Source organism: Cajanus cajan, chromosome 6 (genome assembly GCF_000230855.2).
Source record: "Cajanus cajan strain Asha chromosome 6, NIPB_CcT2T_4, whole genome shotgun sequence".
NCBI lineage: Eukaryota > Viridiplantae > Streptophyta > Magnoliopsida > Fabales > Fabaceae > Cajanus > Cajanus cajan.
Window position 1 is genome coordinate 49,061,475 of NC_138522.1, and position 23,254 is coordinate 49,084,728.

The 23,254-nt window shown below is 29.3% G+C and overlaps 2 protein-coding genes across 2 annotated transcripts; one reads left to right on the forward strand and one right to left on the reverse strand.

The window, feature by feature from the left end:
* Positions 1-2,629: 2,629 nt before the first annotated feature.
* Positions 2,630-3,317, reverse strand: LOC109797878 (glutaredoxin-C6). The gene has a single exon (XM_020358032.3). It carries the CDS (start codon positions 3,210-3,212, stop codon positions 2,826-2,828), a length of 387 nt encoding a protein of 128 aa, XP_020213621.1. The 5' UTR covers positions 3,213-3,317; the 3' UTR covers positions 2,630-2,825.
* Positions 3,318-20,911: 17,594 nt separating this feature from the next.
* HSFA2 (heat shock transcription factor A2) lies at positions 20,912-23,023 on the forward strand. Its single transcript, XM_020357970.3, has 3 exons — positions 20,912-21,316; positions 21,500-22,365; positions 22,457-23,023. Exons 1-2 carry the CDS (start codon positions 21,014-21,016, stop codon positions 22,295-22,297), a joined length of 1,101 nt encoding a protein of 366 aa, XP_020213559.1. The 5' UTR covers positions 20,912-21,013; the 3' UTR covers positions 22,298-22,365; positions 22,457-23,023.
* Positions 23,024-23,254: the final 231 nt, after the last annotated feature.

Sequence of the window (23,254 nt, forward strand, 5' to 3'; positions counted from 1 at the left end):
ATTCACTTTTTATGAAATGCATTGAACCATGTATTCATGTTACCCAAAAATATACATTATATTGTGTACCCATGTAAGAAAAAGAGTTAATGTAAATATTTAAAAAACAAAAGTTAAAATACTTTTTTAGTTACTATTGTTTTACTTATTTTATTTTTTAGTCTTTATATTTTAAAATAAATCTTGTTAATTTATATATTTATTTTTTTCAATCGTTTTTAATTTTTATATTTTAAAATGGATCTTTTTAATCTTTATACTTGCATATTTTTTAATCATTTTAGTTCTTGTCGTTAATTCTTTTTATTACATTGTTTATTTTATGTTAATATGACAGAAAGTTCTTCAGGTGATCATTTTGATTATATTTACCTAGAGGACGAAATGAGATGAAAAAGTATAAGGGAGAGGTGGGAATTCCATAAAGAGTCTAAATTAACATGAATAAAGTTAAAATAAATATTACACCCCTCTTGGTGTTACGTACATAACAATAAAATAATTAAAGAGGCTTTTTGATATGTTGGAGTATGTTACTATGTTTTAAGAAGAGAGTGTAATACCTAAAAGCTAAAGCCCAAGCATTATGGAGCATTTGATTATGACTTCAGCTGCCTAAAGCAAATGTGCAATGCCTATTGCCATTTTCACGTTGGCTGCCTAATTGTGTTTATATATAACCATACTTGCATTTAAAAACCTTACATTTTGTCTTCAATAATGTGGCTTCTCCAATTCCTTACTTGTGTATGGAAATAGAATCATTATGCTTACGTGAGGCTCTAAGATTCTAATAAGATCCGTCATTTTTTTTAATCAAAAACCACGGCATGCTTGCCACGTCTGATTTTGCATTATAGAAAGCAAAAAATTTAGAAAGTGAAAGACGCACTCACTCACTCTTGGATTGTCGCTGTAGTTAGTTGTAGTTGTAGTGGTTGATGTTGTTGATGTCATCACCTTCTGTCTTTTCCCAACTCAAAGGAGAAATAATTGGGTCACATAATCACATAGTGGGGGGAAATGGGGTTTGAATTTAGGACACTTGCCCTTAATTATCACTTCTATGCCTCCCTTTCCTTAATTGGGAAAAGATCCTACCACGCTTTCTTTGTTTTTCTAAATTAGTTGCCTCTGTTTGAAACCATCCCAATATCATGTTGAGCTATTGATGTTTCTTAATATTTTTCCCTCCATGTCAATTAAAATTTCTTAAACAATTCGTTTTCATAGTACTTTTTTCTGCCGAATATTTGTATGTCTAAATAACTAGTTTGAACCGGATGTTGTGCTTATCAAATAATAAACCTGTACCAATGTGGAATATGTTTATATATGTAGTAGTATTTCGAAAACAAGAAGAAAGGTGGTTGCTAGGAATTTATCTCTTTTGTTTTAGTGTCTCTTTGAGTTGTACTTTGTAGTTGAGTGCAATGGTGATTCTTGTTAAATGGAAAGTTGTGTTTTAAACATGAAACTTAAGATCGAAGCTTATTAGTTAGGTTTATGGTGGTAAAAACGAAGGATGCCAATCTGGTATGACGCATTGGCTTGCCTATTGGTATGATGTCAATGATTTGATACAATCATCCTCACCATTGTTTTAGCTTTGAATCTATTTATGCCTTTTACTTTTGTACAAATTGAAACAATGTTTTGTATAATGTAATGGTTATTTTGCATAGCTCATTAGATTAGTTTTTAACTAAGGTTCTGGCAAAAAAAAAAAAATGAGAAGAAAGATTCTACCATTCAAAAAAAGAAAGTTAATTGTTTTTAAAGAAAAGGTCATTTAAACGATGCAGTCAAAAAAGACTAAGGGTTACAAGAGAATATTTTACCAAAACAAAGATAATAAGCGCGATTCCTTTTGTTCTGAATACTAGTATCTTTTAACTTTTTTAGATATAAAAATTATTAACCATTTCATTTCATTTCTTCTTATAGTCATTGAAAACATATCAAATCCTTCTTATATATATGTAATGAATTTTGGGGCGTGGGATTAAAGTAGCCTATTGATTGATTTCGATTAGAGTGCATTAACACAGGGAATTGAAGAAGCCGAGTGTGAAGCTAGCTAGCGCAGCAGACGAGGAAAGAAAAAAAGGCGATTGAGTAGGATTGCAAGCACATAGTAGATAATTTGTTTGCAATAATTGGAGGTGCATGGCAACGTTGATTCATGATCATGTGTTTTTTTGAAAGTAGTTACTTTAGGTTTTGAGAAGTCATGTTCCTTAACGACTTAAGCCCAGATGGGACAAGCAAAGTGAAAAAGGGTACCCTGATCCCTCATGATCACTTGGCATTACTATTGTGGTTGAATGAAAGAAAATCAAAAATGAAGAAAACGATGAAAGTAGTAGTAGGGGTATATAAAACAAAAGTGGCATAATTTAAAGGCGGAAAATAACAAGAAATTTAGAGAGAAGGAATAGATAAGCTTAGGATTCCCGAAAGAAAGTGAGTGGCCTACGGTCTGGATTGCATGATAATGGTGATTGGTGAATGGGACCCCACCCCTTGAATCCACTAAGCAGCAAGCTTAAGCGCGTTATTATTAGTATCATTTATGAAGCCATGCCATTCCTCCTCACCTAAATTATCTTCTATCTGTTTATACCGGTTTCAATAACAACACAAATTGGGATTCATTCACAAAATAAAACCCTAAATTATACAATTAGTAATGTTTGTTTTGGAAACAATAATAGCTAGGTGGGGGTGGGGGTGGGGGTAGGGTAGCATATATATATATGAATTAATTAAAGGGAGGAATATATATAGATATATATATGATATGTATAGTATAGTGGTGATACTCATACCCAGAGAGCGCCGACTTGGACGAGTTTGGGGATGAGGTGGCCGGTGACGTGGAGGGCGACGAGGGACTCAAGGCCGCCGATGCAGGTGCCGCCGATGAAGGCGGCAGGGGCGGTGGTGTCGGAGAGAGGAAGGGCAGCGATCTCGTTGTCGTCTAATTCGATGACGGTGGGGTGGACGCCGATGGTGGCGAGGAGCTTCTTCATGACGTGGCACATGCAGCAGGAGGATCGGGTGAAGATGATGACGGGATGCTCCGATATGAGGCGTTGGATTCTGGTCTCCGTTGACTCGTCGAGCTCCATGGATAGGGAAGAGGAGGAGTTGGTGATAGTCATAGTGATGGCAGTCACCTCCCCTACGACGTCGTTTATGCCTTGCATCCTTCTTCCTTCTTCCTTCTTCCAAAGTGAAACTAAGAAACTCTAGTGGAGTATAGATAGGTGGAAGTGGAACCCAGGTTCAGGGACTTTTTTATTTTATTTATAAATCAAATGCTTGCTTACATCACAAACTACTCTTTCTCTTTCTCATTTTCCACAATCGCCTTACCCCACGCGCCATTCTTCTCTCCTTTTTTTCTACATCTACGTCTACATCAAATACAAATACTAATACTAATACTAATACTTCTTTTTTAGATTGAAATCATCTTAATTAAACTCCTATCAGAACAAGCTTTAAAGTATGGGAATCTTAATTTAATGTTTAGTTTTTCATATGTATGGGTTACGCAATTTGGATTCGTCAAAGAAAGAGATTCGACTTTTGTTTGTGTTAAAGTGTAGTGATCCCTCTCTATATAAAACAAGCCATGCTTTATTTATTAGTTCTAAATATCAATGTTTAAGAAGATGCAGCGCATAGCCATATTGTAGGTAGACATGTGTGTTTTTTCTTTAGCTATATATCGCCAAACATCAACTTCGATTGATACATATGTGGATACGAGATCTTTAGACTCCGATCGCAGTCGCAGTGGTTTTGTTACGCTTTATCAAGGACCAGGACCAGCTGCTACACTGGTGTGGGGGCCAGAGCCACCAGGGCGCGTGCCCACGCAATTTACCCTTGTTTAGGGACACCGGATATTTTGGGACTTAAATCCACAATAATTAATCATTTCAATCTCTTCATCATTTTTATTTTAACAATTCTTTTAATTATTAATTTATTCCTCATTCTTAGTTTTGTTTTAATAAAGTTTAGTTAATATTTAACTTAACTACATTTTTATCCTTCAAATATTGAATTCTGCCATTTTAGTTTTTAATCTTCTAATCATGGTTGTCAAACTCGCGAGTCAACTCGTAAACTCGAGTTTATGAGTCTAGGATAACAAAACGGGTTAACTCGTGAATAGATTCGTTTTTTGTTAGACTCAGGCTGACTCGGGTAGACTCGGTCAGACTCGCGAGTCTGATGCCGAGTCCACGAGTCTAGTTAGGTTTTTTTTTCACCCCTAAATGCCCCAAAACGACGTCGTTTTAGCTAAGGTTAGTAAGTGAGAATGGCATTTTTCCCTTCGCGCACGATGCCTCCACCATTCTCGCGAGTCTGATCTGATTTCTCTCCCTCCGCCGCATACAAATGCTCATCTCCACCGGGTACAAACGCGCATCTCCTCTGCGTACGAACGTCGCCGCATACAAACGTGCATCCTCTTGCTGGGAGAGGAACGAGTCCAGTTAGGAAGGAAGCTCGCGAGTCTGATTTCTCTCCCTCCGCCGCATACGAACGCGCATCTCTGCCGCATACGAACGCACTTTCCGTCATTGCAGCTTCCGGCGTCGTCGTTGCAGCTTCCAGCACCGTCATCGTAGCTTCCGGCGTCATCCCTACAGTTTCCAACGAACACCCACCAGTCACCGTCGTTGTGGTGATTGATAAATTTAGATCTTGTTTTATGTTTTTGATTTGTGGACTTATGTGTTTTCGACTTTTGGTTATTCATGTATGGTTAGGATTTGTATTATGATATTTTATTGTTGTTATTTGACTTATTTCAGACTTAGAATGTTGAAATAGTGATATTATATTGTGTGTGTTCATGTTTTTTAATATCTTTTAATATTAGGTAGACTCTTTCGAATCTACGAGTCGAGTCTACGAGAGTTCCACGAGTTTGTGTAGACTCTCGAGTTTGACAACCTTACTTCTAATTGACCAATTTTATTTTCTTTGAGTATCATCATTATGACATTTTGATTCTCTAGATTTTAATTAGAAAATTTTAATTTTTAAATATTACAATTTTATAATTTTAGTCATTCAAGTATCATAATTATATATTTTTATTTATTAAAATTATATATATTATAATTTTTTATTCATATATCAAATAATATATATATATATATATATTAATTATTACTAAATTTATATATATATATATATATATATATTTTACATAATATCTTGATAAAAATAGATAAAAGTTATATAATTATAATACTTGAACAATCAAAATCATAATATTTTGATAAATTAAATTAATTTATATTTAAAAAATATATTTCCCTTACTTAAAAAAGGCAAAATTTAAATTATTGAATGAAAAAATTCTCTCATCTAACATGTCTAGTGGTTTGCAAAACATAAATTCCAATGAAAAGTAAAAGCTAAGACTTCACATTTTCTTATCCAGACAATATTGATATGTGATCCATTTAATTTTAATTATTTAATAAAAATTACTAACGTGATACATTAATGATGATGTGACAATCTAATATGTATTTATTATATGATAATGACATGTTTAAATGATAATAAAAATCAAAATTGCATAATCATACGAGTTAAAATAGTATAATTAATTTTATCAAACTTTTCTTTTGTTTTATTTTATGTCTTTTTATCCATTTTTAAAATATTATATTAAAATTTTAAATTCAAATAGTGTTCATAAATAAATGAAAATACAAAAAAAAAAAGAAAAAAACTATTCAAAATAAAATAAAAATAAAAATAAATATAAAAAAGGAAAGAAATACAACATATTATGGTGACATCACCCATAATATGAACCATCATGTCATCGTCAACCATGCACCTAGCACAGTAAAAAGACTTTGTGTCTTATGATGATCATGGTAAATACTAAATATAATGTGTTGTTTATGAGGCCAATGGATGAAATGTTGAAACACAATGACTATGGAGCTAGGTTTGGATGATGATACGAAATAAATGTTAATGATGTGCTTTTATTTATCGATTTAAATTATGATGATGATAGGATTGATGAAAATTGATTTGTAGTTTCAGGCTTCTTCGTAGGTGAGGACGGGTCATGCATTAGCTGGGTTGTTAGTTCACTAGAATGAGATGATAAGAAGAAGATGAGTTCATGCCGCCGGTTCACCAAATATCATATTTTAGATTTTTTTTTAAATTCTATATATTACTATGACTTAAATATGTTTAGTCAATATAAAAAAAGAAATTAATAAATCTTTTTTTATTATTATTTCTTAAAATTTTGAAATATTTTATTTTAATCTTTATTATTATTTATATATTTGTCAGAAGGTTATGTGATTATTTTAACTGACATTTATAATCGTCAGTGATACTTGATCAACATATAATTCTTTTAATTTTTAAATTTTTTAAAAATAAATATTATTTATTATCTTAAAATCAATGTTAGGGTTAAAAATAATAATTTTAAATTTTAAAAAATATGTTTTATTTATCGTTATAGTTGAAAAAATGTTCTCGAGAGAAAAGAGTTATTAAAGATTGTTAATCAATTTTTTTTTATAAAAATAAATCATCAAAAATTAATAAATAATTAACATTAATAATATAATTATAAAAAATAAAAATAAAAAAATTAAAAGACAAAATTAACCATTTAATTTTGGTCATAAAAATATTATATATATATATATATATAATCTATTTTCGTGTCAACATATTCATCACTTCCATGTTACACATACATGTTAAAATGTGATGACGATTGTTATATTAACGTGTTAGCATTACATTAGTTTTTTTTTTAAATGTTAATTAAAAAATGTGGAGATCACATGAGAAATAAATTTACTTAATAATTGAATTTTAAAAAAATAGAGCGATTTCAGTTTTAAAAATAAAATAATGATTTATATTCTTTTATGGGTTCTTATTTTTCCATAGACCAAGATGACTATCAGGTTCTACATGGCGTGGTGACGTGACATTGATTTGGACGTGGAATCGTGTGATACTGAAGTGTGACGTCACTAAAAGCTAATCCTTAGAGTGTGTAGTAAAAATGTGTGTGGAACGGAGGGACTTAAATTTTTTGGTCGTCATCGTGTTATTCCAGTGCGACACGTTTATGAGTCCCTTCTGGCGTGTGGGTATACGGACCGGTCCGGCCCGTTTAAGACCCGGTCTGTAAAATCCGTATTTTATATGGGTCGGATAAGTCCGGTCCGTAAAATAAATGGACTTATTTTTTAAGTCCGTATCCGGCCCGCCAAAATCCGCGGATAACGGACCGATCCGCGGGCCTAAATAATGGTTCAAAAAAATAAATTTTTTAAAAATAAAAATACATAAAATTAGAAGAAAAAAATATTTTTTATTTATAAGCTAAATTTTATCATACTAAAATTTATCAATAGTTAAAATGGTTTAAAATACTAAATATTAAAATATTAAAATAAATAATTACAAATACTTAAATAATAGTAGCAAACTTTCAATAATAAAAGTATTAAAATGTCATAAAAATCATTCAAATGACAAATATATACCAACTAAATATAATTTTAATGTCATAATAATTATAATATTTAAAAATATTAAATGTGAAGTCTGCGGACTAGCCCGCGAGCCCGCGGATTAAATCCGCCAAGTCCACGGACTTAACGGGCCGGGCTAAAAAATTAGACATAATCATACAGATTTGATAAAAATGGGTCCGTTATCCGCAAAATTCGTGGACTTACAGACCAGTCCGCGAACCCAGGTCCATCTACCCACCCCTACTTCTGGCAGGTAGGTTAATGCCACCTCCCAAGCTCATGATATGGCCGAGGGAGGTAAAAACCGTCAACTTGCTCACTGTCGACCCTACCATTCATCAATATTAAAAAAATATCCTACAGGACTCCTCATGAGTTTTGCATTTTTACTTTTGGTTATATCTTTTATTAATTTCTTGTGTGTTAAATTTAATCTGTATTTTATTTATAATAACTAATAAGTATTAAATGTATTTTATATTTTTGTAGAGATTAAATATTTTATCTTTGTTTAATATTATTTCATATGATACTACTGTGATTTACATAAAATAAAAATGTAGTAGAAAGCTTTAACATTACTCTTTAATCTATACCATATATTTACTTTCACATGATTAACGTACAGAAATAAATACATATTTAAATATACTTTATGATATAAATATAAATTTTATTAAAAAAAATATATGTTACTGTTCTATAATAGATGATAGTTAGAAAAAAAAAACTTTAGTTATCGTTCAAATTCAAAATATTTAATAAATATATCCTAATTTTTTTCGATATTTGTCTAGGAGACCTCTTAGCCGATAAGAAATCATCACGGTACATAATTATCAATATTTGTTTAAAAGACCTCTTGGTTGATAAAAGATCACCACAATACATAACTCTTCGCATTCACTTAAGAGACCTTTCAATCAGTAAAAAAATCACCACAATATATAGTCTTCAACATTAATTTGTTGGGAGACTTTTCAATCTGTAAGAGACCACTATGATATAAATACAAACAATGACGGATGCATGTAGAAGAGAGTGGGGGCACATGCCCTCACTATCATTTTACACACATATATAAGTTTATCTAAAGAAATAATATATTTTTAAAAATAAAAGTTATATTCTAATAAAATAAACATATATATTTAAATTATTATATTATAAAAATATAAATTTAAAAGAGTTGTTTATTTATTTGATATTATCAAACTTTCGAAAGAAATTAATTCTCATATATGATAAAAAAAATACTCCTTAATAAGGAAATAATTTTTTAAAAAAGTTTAATTTTTGATAAAATAAAATTTGCAGCATATATATTTATCATTTGTATTTTTTATTTATGTATACATTAATTAAAAAAATCAAAATAGTAAAGATTGTAAGATTGTATATGTTGATTAAAAAAATTAAAATGGGAAAGATTGGAAGATTTATATTCTATTTAAAATTTATATTATAAAATATTTTTTGAAATAAATTATCATCTAAAATATTATATTAGATATTAAAAACATGTTTATATTATAAAATTAAACTTGATTTTTATACAATTTAACATATTTATTTGTATATTTTTATTAGTATTAAATTATTATAAAGTGTATTTTTAGGATTGTAGTTCTAACAAAACATTTAAAAAATGTCTATGATAGATAAATAATTAAGTTATATTTAGGACATGTATTTTAAATAAATAAAAAAGGTTCAAACTTACTAAATTATAATATAACATAATTTGACTTAACTTATTTTTCATCCTTAATTGTAAGTATAGATATACAAGTTTGTAAAAAATAATTATGATAAATATTTATACTTTTAAAAGTTATATGAAAAACTTTTAATACTATAAATATATAAATAATTATTATCCCCACTATCTAAAATTTATAGATCCGTCATTGGATACAAATATGAGTTAATTACTTATATACTGTTAGTGTAAAGTTTTTTTATACTGACAATCAATCATATTGTTTAATAGTGTCATGTCATATGTTTATTTAATTAAATAAAAATAAAATAAAATAATTTAAAAGATATGATTGGTTATTAGTGTAAAAAAGTTTACACTAACAATGTATGAATAATTAACTTTACAAATATATATATATATTTTTACACTTAAATATGTTTACAGTTTCTATAATATACTAGTTTTATGTTTTTAATTCTTTTTAAAAAATATATATTTTGATTTTTATAAAATATTATTTTATGATTTTAGTCTCTAAATTTAAAATCTTAAAAACTTAATAATTTTTTCATACAAATTCCTATAAAATCTCATGGTTTTTGTCTTTCAATTTTTCTTTTCAATTGATGATTATCACATCAATAACCAATAATAACTTACATTAAAATCATAAAATTAAATCGTATAAAGATTAAAATCAACAAAATTAATTTTATAGAGACTAAAATATATTTAGCACATACTCTTATTTAAATATGAAATAATTATTTATTTTATAATTTGAAAATAAATATAATTTTACATATTAATATATGTCTATCTATATTAAGTTTTTTTTTTATCTCTTATCATGAGAGTATTTATTAAAATACATATTCATATAAATTGCATTATCAGTATAAAAAAAAAAACCATATGACCACTGATAGTATATTTAGTTTATTGTTGAAATCCTGTAAAATCCGTTGAATGAAGAAGTAACAAATTGTTTTTTTTTTTATTTAACTTTTTTGGTGCATTAAAACGAAGGAATGTCCATTTGTACATGTACAAATGATTTTCTAAGTACGCACAAAACTTTTGGTTGTTGTGTAACATTTATTTGGTAAATAACTTAGCAGCTGAATTAATTACCACTAATTGTTAATGTATTCAGGAAAATAATTTATAAATTAGTCTATAGTAGTGACTGCTATTTTTGTTGCTAATTAATTAGTGAATTGGATCTCTTAATTAGAGACTTCACTGTTCTCACACAAAAAAAAAGGACTTCACTAGCAAATAACAACTAATACTGTAATTACTAATTTGGTCGCTTACTCGAGGCGGATCGGATTGTAATTTTAGATTTAATTTTCTCACCCTTTATTTGTGAATTATTTTGTTTAAGATTAAATATATTTGTATTTCTTTTTTTTTAAAGGAAAATATATTTGTATTTCTTAAGTATGTAATTGTATAATTTTAATATCTCAAATTTTAATTAAATAGTTTTAATTTTTAATACATTAATTGTAAGATTTTAGTTGTTCTCATTAAAACCTGATAAATTTTATTGATGAGATAGTTACATGATATATTGATATTTTTAATTAACTATTTAATATATGTATATATAATCTAATATTTTTTATTTTTGTAAAAGTATATTAATTTATATTTATTAAATTATTAATTTATCTATAAACATATGAAAAATATCATTGATATTAATTTATCAATAATATTATAATATAAATAATATATATATAATAATATATATATATATATATAATAAATATATATCATTTAATATATTAATAAAAATTATAATAAATGAAACTTGAATAAATCAAAAAATTATATATTATAATTTTAAAATTATTAATGTTTAACATATAGAAGAAATTAAAATTGTATAATTATCATATTTTAAACAACTAAAATTATTTAATAAAATTTTTATAGGTTAAAATCACACAATTAATTCTACTTATTAAAATCTTAAAAATTAAAAGAGCACAATTACATTCATTTAGATATAAAAACGGCAATTAAGTCTCTTTTTTATTGTTAAAAGAAAAATACAAACCCTACTTTCTAACAATATATCACATATACTTGTGAGATGATGAAGATTGTTGCCTCCGCACCGCAAATTTTATCTGTTAGTTGACCAGTTTACGATTGCAGATCGATAAGGTCGATTGTCCAAATTATAAACATACTTCAATAATTAAATCCCATCACGAGTTCTATTAACCAAAAGAAATATATTTTATAATTAAGAGTTCACAAAATTAAGAAAATTAATCTTTTATGAAAAGTTAAAAATCTCAAAGTTACAATATGTATTTATTTGGGTTAAAAAAAACTCACAACATCCATAGATCAATTTAATCACGTAGATAGACATCATAGACTCTTTATCACGTTATCCTTCCTTATTTATTTTTTTATTCATCGATCCTTCCATATTTAGGAATAGCAGGGCAACAAAAAAGTTGAAACATTTTGAAGGTAATTTTTTTTTTCACGTTCTATCTGTTGTATAATAAGAACAATTTTAAAACTATATCATACAAGAGTAGGAGTCTCTAAGCGAGCATTATGTGAGTAATCACCCAATCAATCACGCACTATCCCGAGCAAAAACCTAATTATAATGTTATTGATTAGTCAAGTATTATTATCATTAAATTAAATAAAACTTTTGGCACTCCTCAAAATTAAATAATTCAATTTTATTTAATATTTTATAAAATATTAAGAGGATTATATAATGAAACAAGTTGCAGAAAAACACTACTGTTCATTTATTGACATTTTGAAAAGTACACAACTTTTTTGGTGTGAACCAATGGTATTCTAAATTGAAAGTCAGATACTATTTCTAATAAAATTTTCTCCATACATGCCATTAAAAAATGGAACTCCTATTAAAAAGTTTAAGAAATCAATTGAATTTATACAACTTTGAAACGAGAAGACAATTTTTTTTAACAACCAAAAACAAATAGCATGGTACATAGGGTACCACAAACTATATACTAGTCAAAGTACAAAATTATATTTGAAATTCACACACTTAGAATCAATGGTTACAATCTATTTAAAAAACTGAAGTATAATAAATAGAATGTAACCATACATTCAAACACTCCCTAATTAAATCCTTTAATTAAATGTTGAACTCAAATGTGAAATAAACCTCATATCAATTAAAGTTGAATATGTTGAGTAATATATAAGTAAAAAAAAAAATATTTACCTAATATTTTAGAATTTTATATTATAATATGATGTTAAACTGATTTATGTGATTTATTTATTACAATTATGTGGATGCTTTCCTGTTTCCAAAACCCATTCTCCATTTGTCTCCAAGGCAGTGATATGTACTGTCATCATGAACGAGCAAAACTTAGACGACAATGCAATAGAGGTGCCTCATAAAAAAATAAACATATACCACCACGGTTCAGGGATATATACTATACCTTAGACGACAAGGGTGTAGACGTGGTTTAAATTTACACCTTGAACATGGTTTATTGCGTCTTTTTTCTACGCAAAGCTTGCTGTGGGATTGGATGAGTGGATTCTGAAATTAGTGGGAATATATGGTGTGGCTGAGTGGGTCGAATGCAATGTGCAATAGTGGACAAAAAATGCAGCAAACTGATGTATAAAAACACATACTGAGGTTCAAAATACTTGGTAGATGATTAGGTTATTTAACTTCGTTGCTAAGATTCAATTCCTGATTATATGTATAGAGAAATAAATTGTTGAAAAAATAAAACTTACTTCATTAATCTTTATGTTTTGGGAATAATTAATTTTTAGTTATTAATTGAGATATATTTTTGGTGAAAAAAAATTATGGGAACGTGCTATTAAATATTTAAAAAATAGAAATAAGAAAGAGTGCATGGATACAATAAGTAACATGAAGACTGAAGTAATAAAAAAAGTCAGAATATTAATTAAGCGTATACATTATCTAAGTGTCTATATATGATTCCCAAAATATCTTTTTTAGCCTTTTTTTTTTTCGTCCCTGGAGTATCTACCGCCGTTACAGTGACTAATCTCCTCGCTACGTTGGAGGCACCTCAAAGGGTGGGATAACTTGGTCCCAAGATTAAACTTACGTTGAAGGCACCTCAAAGGGTGGGATAGCTGATCCCAAGATTTAACACGGTTGTATACATAAGGCAGAATTCGAGCCCTTGACCTTACTTAAGCGTGGATCAACCCCTACGGCTGAACCACACGCTTGAGATTCTTTTTTAGCCTTTTAAATACCCTTCAAACAGCCTTTGTGTAAAAATAAAAAAAAAATAAAAAAGAAGAAGAAGAAAAGAGACTAGCCTTTGTATACGAAGTGGCAATCGTAGTCACCATCAGCAATTCACCATATATGCACAAGGTCAAACTTAATTAAAGAACAGCCCACTCATGTTAAAATTTAGACAAAAAAATTCCAATATTGTTACTATTGTTATTTTTTATACAAAAAACTATTATATTTATGCAATAATTATATAATATTATGTATCCCTTTATCACATCATTAATCTTATTTCATATTTCTTTATTTTTTACCAAAAAAAAACTTTTATATATATATTCGTGCCTCTATTAAAAAAAAGCAATAAAAATATTTTGATTTAATTGATATTATGATTATTTTATTAATTTTAAATTATTGAATTTAATTAAAAAATTATTTTTAATTTTTTAAAATTAAAAGATATAATAATTAATAAAATGTGAAGATCAATATAGTTACTAAAGAGAGTATTCTTTTATATATATATATATATATATATATATATATATATATATATATATATATATATATATTACATGAATATAAATTTTTTGAATATAAAAAATAGTACTTAATAATTAAACTATTATTTGTAGTAGCAATAGTGATATTATTGTTAATCATCATGATAATTTTTTTCTTCCTCTAGTTTTATCAATCAACACTGATGGCGCGTCTTTGAGGATTATAAATGGTGATATCGGAGTTTCAAATAGATAGGATAATTATAAGGTTAAATATCATTTGTTTATGAATCTTTTAAATTTTTTAATTAAAATTTAGATTAAGAATTTTTCTAATCATGTATTTTTATTTCCTTTTTATATTTTATAATATAGTTTATGTGATTAAAAATTTATTTACGGTATGTGAAATTTTATAATCTTATAATTTAAAATTTTAAAAAATTCAAGAACGAAGTGATATGTTAAATCTAATTATAATGTGTGTAAAAGAAGATAAAGGAAAGTAGTATATTCAAATAGAATTGTTTTTTAAGACATTAACATCAAAATTTATTTATTTTACAACAATCAAAAATATATTTAAGTTTAAAAAACGAATTGTGCATTGAATTAAACACTGCTTTTTTTTTACTTTAAAATTTCCTATTTTAGGTTAATAGTTTAGAAAAATTTGAAACAATTTTTTTATTGAGTAAGCTTGGTCCAGTGATAAAAAATTAAGTTTAGATTTAAATTTTATTATTGTAATTGTAATCTTTATAAAATTAAAAAAAAATCCCTTCTTTGTGTAGTATTACCTAAAACAAAAACATTAGGGTTTGAAAAATGTTATTTTAAAAACTGGGTCATTACCACCAAATGAATGCATTGCACTAAGCTTTAATGGATTTGACATTGGGTGGGTTCAATGCCAGGACTTTCGATTAGTGGTTGATTTTATAACTTCTATAAATCAACACACCTCATGACTGATACTCTTCCATTTTAATTCCATCGTGACTCCCTATGTCTCAATCTCTAAATTTATGGAATAAACAAATCTTGTGGATCTAACTTAATTACTTAGCATATGTCCCATAAAGTGGAAGTCACATGTCATGGTTCCAAAGTTTGATTCCTTCCTATTATTGCTTCCAATGGCCCAAATTTATTTATATACGCATTAATGACCGGTTAAACTTCACGTATGCTTCTTCCATCAATTTCACGCATTACTTCCATCGCGGATAATAACCCTGAAGACAATTGTATATTTAGGTTCAGTTTCTTACAACAATTGATTTTGTTTTGAGAATGTTACTTTCTGCAATCTGGAGGGAAAAAAATGAAAAGAAAAAAATAATAATATATATATATATATATATGAGGAGGGTTCAAACGACACCAGTGTAACATTTACTAAGTGTTACACTGCTCAATAACTTTATATTAAATGTGAATTTTAAAAATTCAACCGTTAGATTGAAAGTTCATATCTCTTAGATCATATATATCAAATTTTGTTAAAATTGAACAACAAATTGAAGGTAATCAAAGTGTTCATATTTTAGTATATTTTGAAATGTATATATTACGTCAATTTTGTTTTATGAGAATGAAGTATCAAATCATCTTAGATTAATATAAAATTTGATATATATGATCTAAGAGATATGAACTTTCAATCTAACGGTTGAATTTTTAAAATTCACATTAAATATAAAGTTATTGAGCGGTGTAACACTTAGTAAAAGTTACACCGATGTCGTTTGAACCCTCCTATATATATATATTTTGTGTTGGCCATTTTAATGCCGACTTTATTAGGTTAGAATAATATGTTCACATGTATAAAAATAATTTGGATAGATTAGCTAAATCATCAATAAACGATTATGGAAATTAACAACGGAATGGAACAGTTAAAAAATAAGAAAAGATATATGATTAAATATTTATTGTACTGACTTAGTCGAGTTGTGAACTTGTCCCTTACCAAGTTGTCAGACTCGGTCATAGGTTTATCAACCTGACCAAGTAGTGAACTCATTATTGCCGAGCTACTACATTCGGCCACGAAACATAGACATCGGAAAATCACATGGCCCAAAGAGGCCATGTCATCAGAAAGAAAAAAAATACAATCTCGTCACCACGTCACAATCACAAGGTAAAACCCTGAGATTGTCAATGTGTAGGTAGACAGTAAAAATTATAAAATCATCAAGGTACGTTTGTGTTTGTGGTAGAATTCGTTTGTGAGTTCTTTTTATTTAAACTAGCACGAAATAGTTTTAATTTAGGTATTTTATAATTAAACTTTCTTAAGAATGGAGATAGACGAGACAGAGTGACTAATAAACGTTTGTTTCCAGATTTTCATTAATGATTATCAAGCAATAATTATCATGCATGTAAACACTTAAATAAACAGAATGAACAATACATATATTGGTAATACAAATCATTGTCCACTTCGCGTACTTATCAGGTTACACTATCAGAATTAAACGAACTACAAACTACGAAATTTAAACGAAACTACACTAATCCTAGGAAAAGAAAGAGAATGTGGCCAAGAAGTTGTCATATTCAGCAATTCCATGCACGAAAGCCATATGCGCAGGCCGTGAGTGCTTGAAAGTGCAAGTATGATTTTTCCGACCCCTATGAAGTAACATGCTTCTCATATTTATAGAACCAATCGAGAGCGGTTAACGCTGCACGGGTTCGTAATGGGCGCATAACCGCTGTCCACTATGCTAATTGCTTGACTTGAATGTAACTTCTCATAACCGCTCATTCCACGTATTCTTTATTGCTTCGATTTGCTGGTTTTGTAACTGCCTTGGTGTAACTGCCCCCAAACTGTTTAGGTGACCCCTTAACTATCTTTCATGTTAAACTCCTCGACCTATCCTCGAACACTTAAATTTCTTTTGGATTAGCTTGTTCTGTCCAGATAGTACTTGCACATTTGATTCCCTTTTTCGAGTAAGTATCGAGAAGATTTGTTCGATTAGGCCTAACAATTTGTTATATATACGAGACATCTACACTATCAAGTACTAACTTAAGCATTAGAGTCTCTTTTGCAAGTATCACCCTCATCTTGGAGCGACCAACCTGCGAACCAGTGGAAGCTCACCAATCTCATCAGAAAGATCGTCACCAATCCAATATCAGGTGAGAACATTTATAAAATATGTATACAGGAGACTCACTTAATCTATGAAGTCCCTTTTGTAAATACGCAATCTCTCCTTATAAAACTTTAAAGGATAAATAAATTCATACATATATTAAAAGATTGGAGATCCGAACGTGAAAATAGGAGATCAACAACAGGTCGGAGTAATTCTAATTTTTGATAATAACATTTAAAAGATTGGAGATCCGAACGTGAAAATAGGAGATCAACAATAGGTCGGAGTAATTCTAATTTTTGATAATAACATTTTGCCAAAATGTTCCTAGCAAAAGTTAGAGATGCTCCTTCAAGGCTATTACGACCACTTGGTTCCACACTCTAACATGTCCACCATACCCTACCATGTCCATTGTACCTAGGTCTTTTCTTCCCTTTATTCCCTTCTAATGATGGAGTTTTCTTCTTCCTCTTTTTGGGAGAATGAGGTGGAACAGGCATAGCAAATACGAAAGCAATTACCTTATGAGGAAGTTCTAAATGAGGGACAGGAAAAATAGAATGAACATGGGGTTCATTAAGTGGAAGAGAATAATTAATTACCATATTCTTTTTTATCACTTGATTTTCATTATAATCCATAACTTTTCAAAAGAATCCAAAGAATATGATGAAAATGATTTATTAGAAATGGTTTCAGAAGAAGATTCATCCTCCTCACCTACTTCAACAGTCTAACGTAAAACTAAAGGTTGGGGATTTGATTCATGAGAATTAGAGGCCTCATGATAATTAAAATTGGAAGCTAACTAACACAAAGAATATGAAAATGAGAGGCACCTAAAAATGATGAAATTTATGAAAATATTCCCCAATCTTTTAGAGAGCTTAAACAAAAAGGAATAAAAACATCTTAGAAATATGATACAAATAATGATAAAGGAAAAAAGAAACAGTAATAGATTATATAGCAAATGGAGAGAAGTAAAAGAAAATGAAAAGTTATGGCATGCAAGAACAGTAATATTCCTTGAATGTGAAAAGACAAGATATCAGCGTGAAGTCCTATTATCAGTGTAAAGTGTAAACCTAAAATAAGATATAGTGTGAAGTCGAAATATCTCTAACTTTTGGTAAAAACATATATAAGTTGAATTACTTAAAAGGTAAAGCGGGAGATTTTACTGTCATTTACTAATTTAGAAAAGAGTAAACGATAAAAAAAAATTATTGTTTAAAGTATAAAAAACAAAAGATGCAACGACTTTTGTATATAGTTTATAAAAAATGTTTAACTAAGTTAGTTAACCTTTGTGCGAGAATTGCTCTATCTCTTTAATAGTATTGAATTTAATTCCTACTGCAAACCGTGTTAAAAGAGAGGATTGTCTGCGAAAATGTGAACATAGATAATGCATTATTGTCGTTAACTAGTTTGATTCTTATTGCAGATCCTCTTAAAGAGAAGGGTGCCTTTGAAAATGTAAACATAAAAGGTGCATGACATGATTATCGTCAACTAGTGCGGTAAGGTGTATGGATAAAAAAGAAAAAAACTGTTATGTTGTTTTAATTTTTTTCATCAACTTAATTAATTTTCAAAAAATATTTTTTGTTGAAACAGAAATATCAACAAAGTGAACTTTACATGTTATAGTAAAACTAAAAGCTAATAATATAGTTAAAGAATTTAACAATTTACCGATCATAACCAACATTTTTTTTTATTGTGTTGATTACTGTTTTAACCAGCTGTCACACAATTGCAGCCCTTAATTATGCATTAAATATTAAATCCTTAAAAGTTTACAGTGACAGTGAATGGTTGGAAATTACAGTTGAGCACAAGAACTGGCTGTCTTGCATAATCACAATCTGTATTGGACAGTGTCTATAATGGATATGTCACGCTAATCCTTGCTGAAAGACATAGGACAACAGATTTATAGATGCATATATTACTGGAAGATTGTGGGGGAGTATTCTCAATTGTATTTTGTTACCTCGAAAAATATATGCAAGATTTTAAGTTTTAACTCTCTGAAACTCCCTCTATTTTTTTTTTTTTAATAGTAGTTTTGATACTATTTTTTTTTATTATCATTTTTTTTAAATTGATGAGTTATTAATTTTTTTTATCTTTTTTATTTTTATCTTTAATAATTAATGTATGTTTATTGAATAATGTGTTTATTTATTTTTAATATATTTATTTTTTCTTAACCATCTAAAAGATATAATAATAAAATAGATAATAAATACTTTAAAAAATTAAAATATTAATCATTTTCTTAATTCTTGTACATAATCTTATAAAAAAAATAGAGGGAGTACAAGTTTTCTAGTTCTATATTAGAAAACTTTTCAATGTGGCTCGCACATACCTGTTCCTGTCCACCTTGTTTTTTCATTGAGCCACCAAAGCGAATCATAAAGGGCCAAGCCCAATGATATTTGTCAAACCTAGAGGCTATGTGGGCTTATGATATATACACCTCCTTTCTTTTATAAGTACACTTCCTTTATTTTTTTTTAAAATTATTAAATATTGTAAACATTTTTTTAATTTTTTAATTTTACACCTCCAACTTTTAATTTGTTATTTTTTTCTTCTTTTTCACATACTTTTTTTCTCTTTTTTAGTTTTTACATGCTACCAAAATAAGTGTAGTGAAAGAAAGGTAAGGGAGTGCATGTAAAAATTGAAAAAAGGAGGAAAGATATATGAAAAAAAATACTAAATTAAATATTGTGGATGTAAAATTAAAAAATAAAAAATAAAAAATAAAAAATAAAAAATATTTTAAAATTTTAATTATTTTTTTAAAAAAGGAGGTGTACTTATAAAAAAAAAAAAAAAAAAAAGGAGGTGCATATATATGAACCGGCTATGTATGTGATGATCCATTCAAGTTAGACCAGCCCATTTACTGCTGCTGGTTGAGTTTGATGTGTGGGCCAACTCGTAGCTCATCAAATATTATTTGGGTTTGTTATTTGTTAATCTATTTTTTATCAATAGAAAATAATTAAAACTTCAAATCTTGTACATCTCTTATAAAAACCTTATGTTAATGGCTAATATAATTTGCCTAACGCGCAAGTTCTTGCAAACTATTTGAAACGTCTTTATTGTTTACTTAATTTTGTGTATACTTATTATGACATATAATATCATACACTGAATTTATAAATATTCATCTTTAGAGTGATTTGTACTTTATTTTGATTAGGAATGAAATGGAGAGGAAGGAAATAAAAAGAAAAGGTAGAAAAAAAATAGAATAATAAATATATTTTTGGATGAATAAAAATAATAAAAATTGTGTGAAAATTTTATTTTCACTTGTCTATAATCTATAATCTATAATCTATAATAATAAATTTATCTTAAATTAAAAAAAATAAAAAAATATTTAATTATGTAGTGATTATTTGGAAGGGTATAGTTGATGGTGAAGAAAAGCGCGGTGTTAGTTTTGGTTTTGCGTTCATGGAAAGTGGTTTTTGATTGAAGTGACATTGGCAAAGGTGGGGTTTAAAGAGATTACACGCGTCCGTTCCATTTTGAAAAAGAGATTTGGTGGAAGGAGCGGATAAGTCGAGAAGTTTCGAGAAGTTTTAGAAAATATCTGGGCCACAGGCGAGTGCCATATGTCAGAACCTTCTCCCTTAAAAAAATCTTGAACCCTCTCTCTAGAGTCTAGAACCTTCCCCTCCCCCTTCCTTAAATTGCTTATTATTTCCCTAACCCTCAAGTAATCACTACACACTACACACCATTTTTAGAACTACACAGCTCAACCCAACTTCAAAAGAGAAATGAAGGGAGTCACGGTGAAAGAAGAAGAAACAATGGCCTACGCACCTTCTGCTTCCTCTTCATCCACACCTTCAAACCTCTCTCCGCAACCCATGGAAGGCTTGCACGAGGTTGGTCCCCCTCCGTTTCTCACCAAAACCTTCGACGTCGTTGAAGACCCATCCACCGACGACGTCGTTTCATGGAGCAGAGCGCGCAACAGTTTCGTCGTTTGGGACTCTCACAGGTTCTCCACCACCATCCTCCCTCGCTACTTCAAGCACAACAATTTCTCCAGCTTCGTCCGACAACTCAACACCTACGTAAGCATTTACCCTAACCTAACCTCCTTTAGATTATTCTAGGTTTAGTTATTTTACCTACTAGAACGAATTGTTTTTTTTTAAATGATGTCATGCAACTAAAATGATGTTTTTTTTAATTATAAGGATTAATAAGATAAAACCATTATTCTAATTTGGGAAATGGTACTAACATTGGTGCAGGGTTTTAGGAAAGTTGATCCGGATAAATGGGAATTTGCGAACGAAGGGTTTCTGGCGGGGCAGAGGCACTTGTTGAAGACGATCAAGAGGAGGAGGCACGTGACACAGACGCAGTCACGTGAGGGAGGGGGTGGGGCTTGTGTTGAATTGGGGGAGTTTGGGTTGGAAGGTGAGATTGATAGGTTGAGGAGAGACAGGACAGTGTTGATGGCTGAAATTGTGAGGTTGAGACAGCTACAGCATAACTCAAGGGAGCAATTGTTGGGCATGGAGACTAGGTTGCAAGCCACTGAGAAGAAGCATCAACAGATGATGACTTTTCTAGCTAAAGCACTCAACAATCAGGCTTTCATTCAGCAGTTTCTTCACAGGAATGCACAGAGCATTGAGTTGCAGGGTGCGAGAAGGAAGAGGAGACTAACTAATTCCCCCAGTGTGGAGAATTTGCAGGAAGATCCTGTAATAATTGAAGAAGGGTCGGCTACTATTGAGTCGCAGATGGAGTCTTTTTTCTCTGCTGCTTGTGATGATGAATCCAGCACTGAAATAAAGGATTCAATGTTGAGTACAGTTCCAACTGCAGGTGGGAGCAATTTCGGGGAGGTGAGTGATGCTATTTGGGAGGACTTGCTGAACCAGGATTTGGTTGCCGGGGATCCCGAGGATGAAGTTGTGATGGATGACTTTTCACAAATTGATGTGCCTGTGGAGGATTTGGTAACCAAGACTGATGATGAATGGAATGAGGATTTGCAGAACCTTGTGGATCATATGGGTTATCTTGGGTCCAAACCCTAGTGGACGTGAGGAATTCTTGTTATTATTATCTGGGGGCTCAGATGAACTTCCCCCTTTGCACTATTGTGGTATGACTTCATTGTTTTAGTTGTTGATATTTGTGGTTTGATAATTTGTATAATTGTAATTGATGTAGAATATGAATGATTTTATATGCAGCTGGGAAGGTGGTGGTTGTTGCAGAAGAGGCCAGCTGATATTGCTCTTTATCTGTATCCTTTGTAAAAAGACATGTTTTGTGAATAGCTGAGTATTCTTGTGCCAATGATGATAATGCTATTTTTACTCTGTTGCCTTGTTAATAACTACATTATACGTTTTTGCAGGCCAGATTAAAAGGCGATGATCAAGGGGGTGAATGGGTGATTGACTGAGAAAAGAATTAGTATTATTCTATCGATGATCTGCTAGATTGTCAAATTTTCAGTGTTGAGGGTGAAGTGATAAGAATAATATCATTTGGCTCCTGTACAGTGCCCGTTTCCTTAGTAATACGTCATTGACAATTCTTTGCGTATCTGTCATCACATCTGGTTCATTATAAATTTAATACAAGAGATAAGCATTTGTCTTCATGTTTAGACTTTTGTTCTGATAAATTCCTTTTGTAACAATGATCTGTTGCTCTGCATATGTAATTTAAAATCACTCATCTGCTGTATTTGGCTGAGATTATGTAAGTTTTAGTTCTTCATATTTATGTTGAGCTTGTATTTTTGTGGTTAAGATTTTGTTAATGTTGTGTGGTTGATATGTTGCAATTATCCCGTTAAGATTAATGGTTTAATTAATTATTCGGTTATTATAAGTCTTATATTAATTTATAAATTGGTCTTCATAAAAAGATGCTAGTTTTAATTTATGAATCGGTCTTATATTTATAATAAAGGATTAATTAGCTTTTGGTCTCCATCTTTATTAGCTTATAATACTTTTTAACATTTTTCTAAATATTTA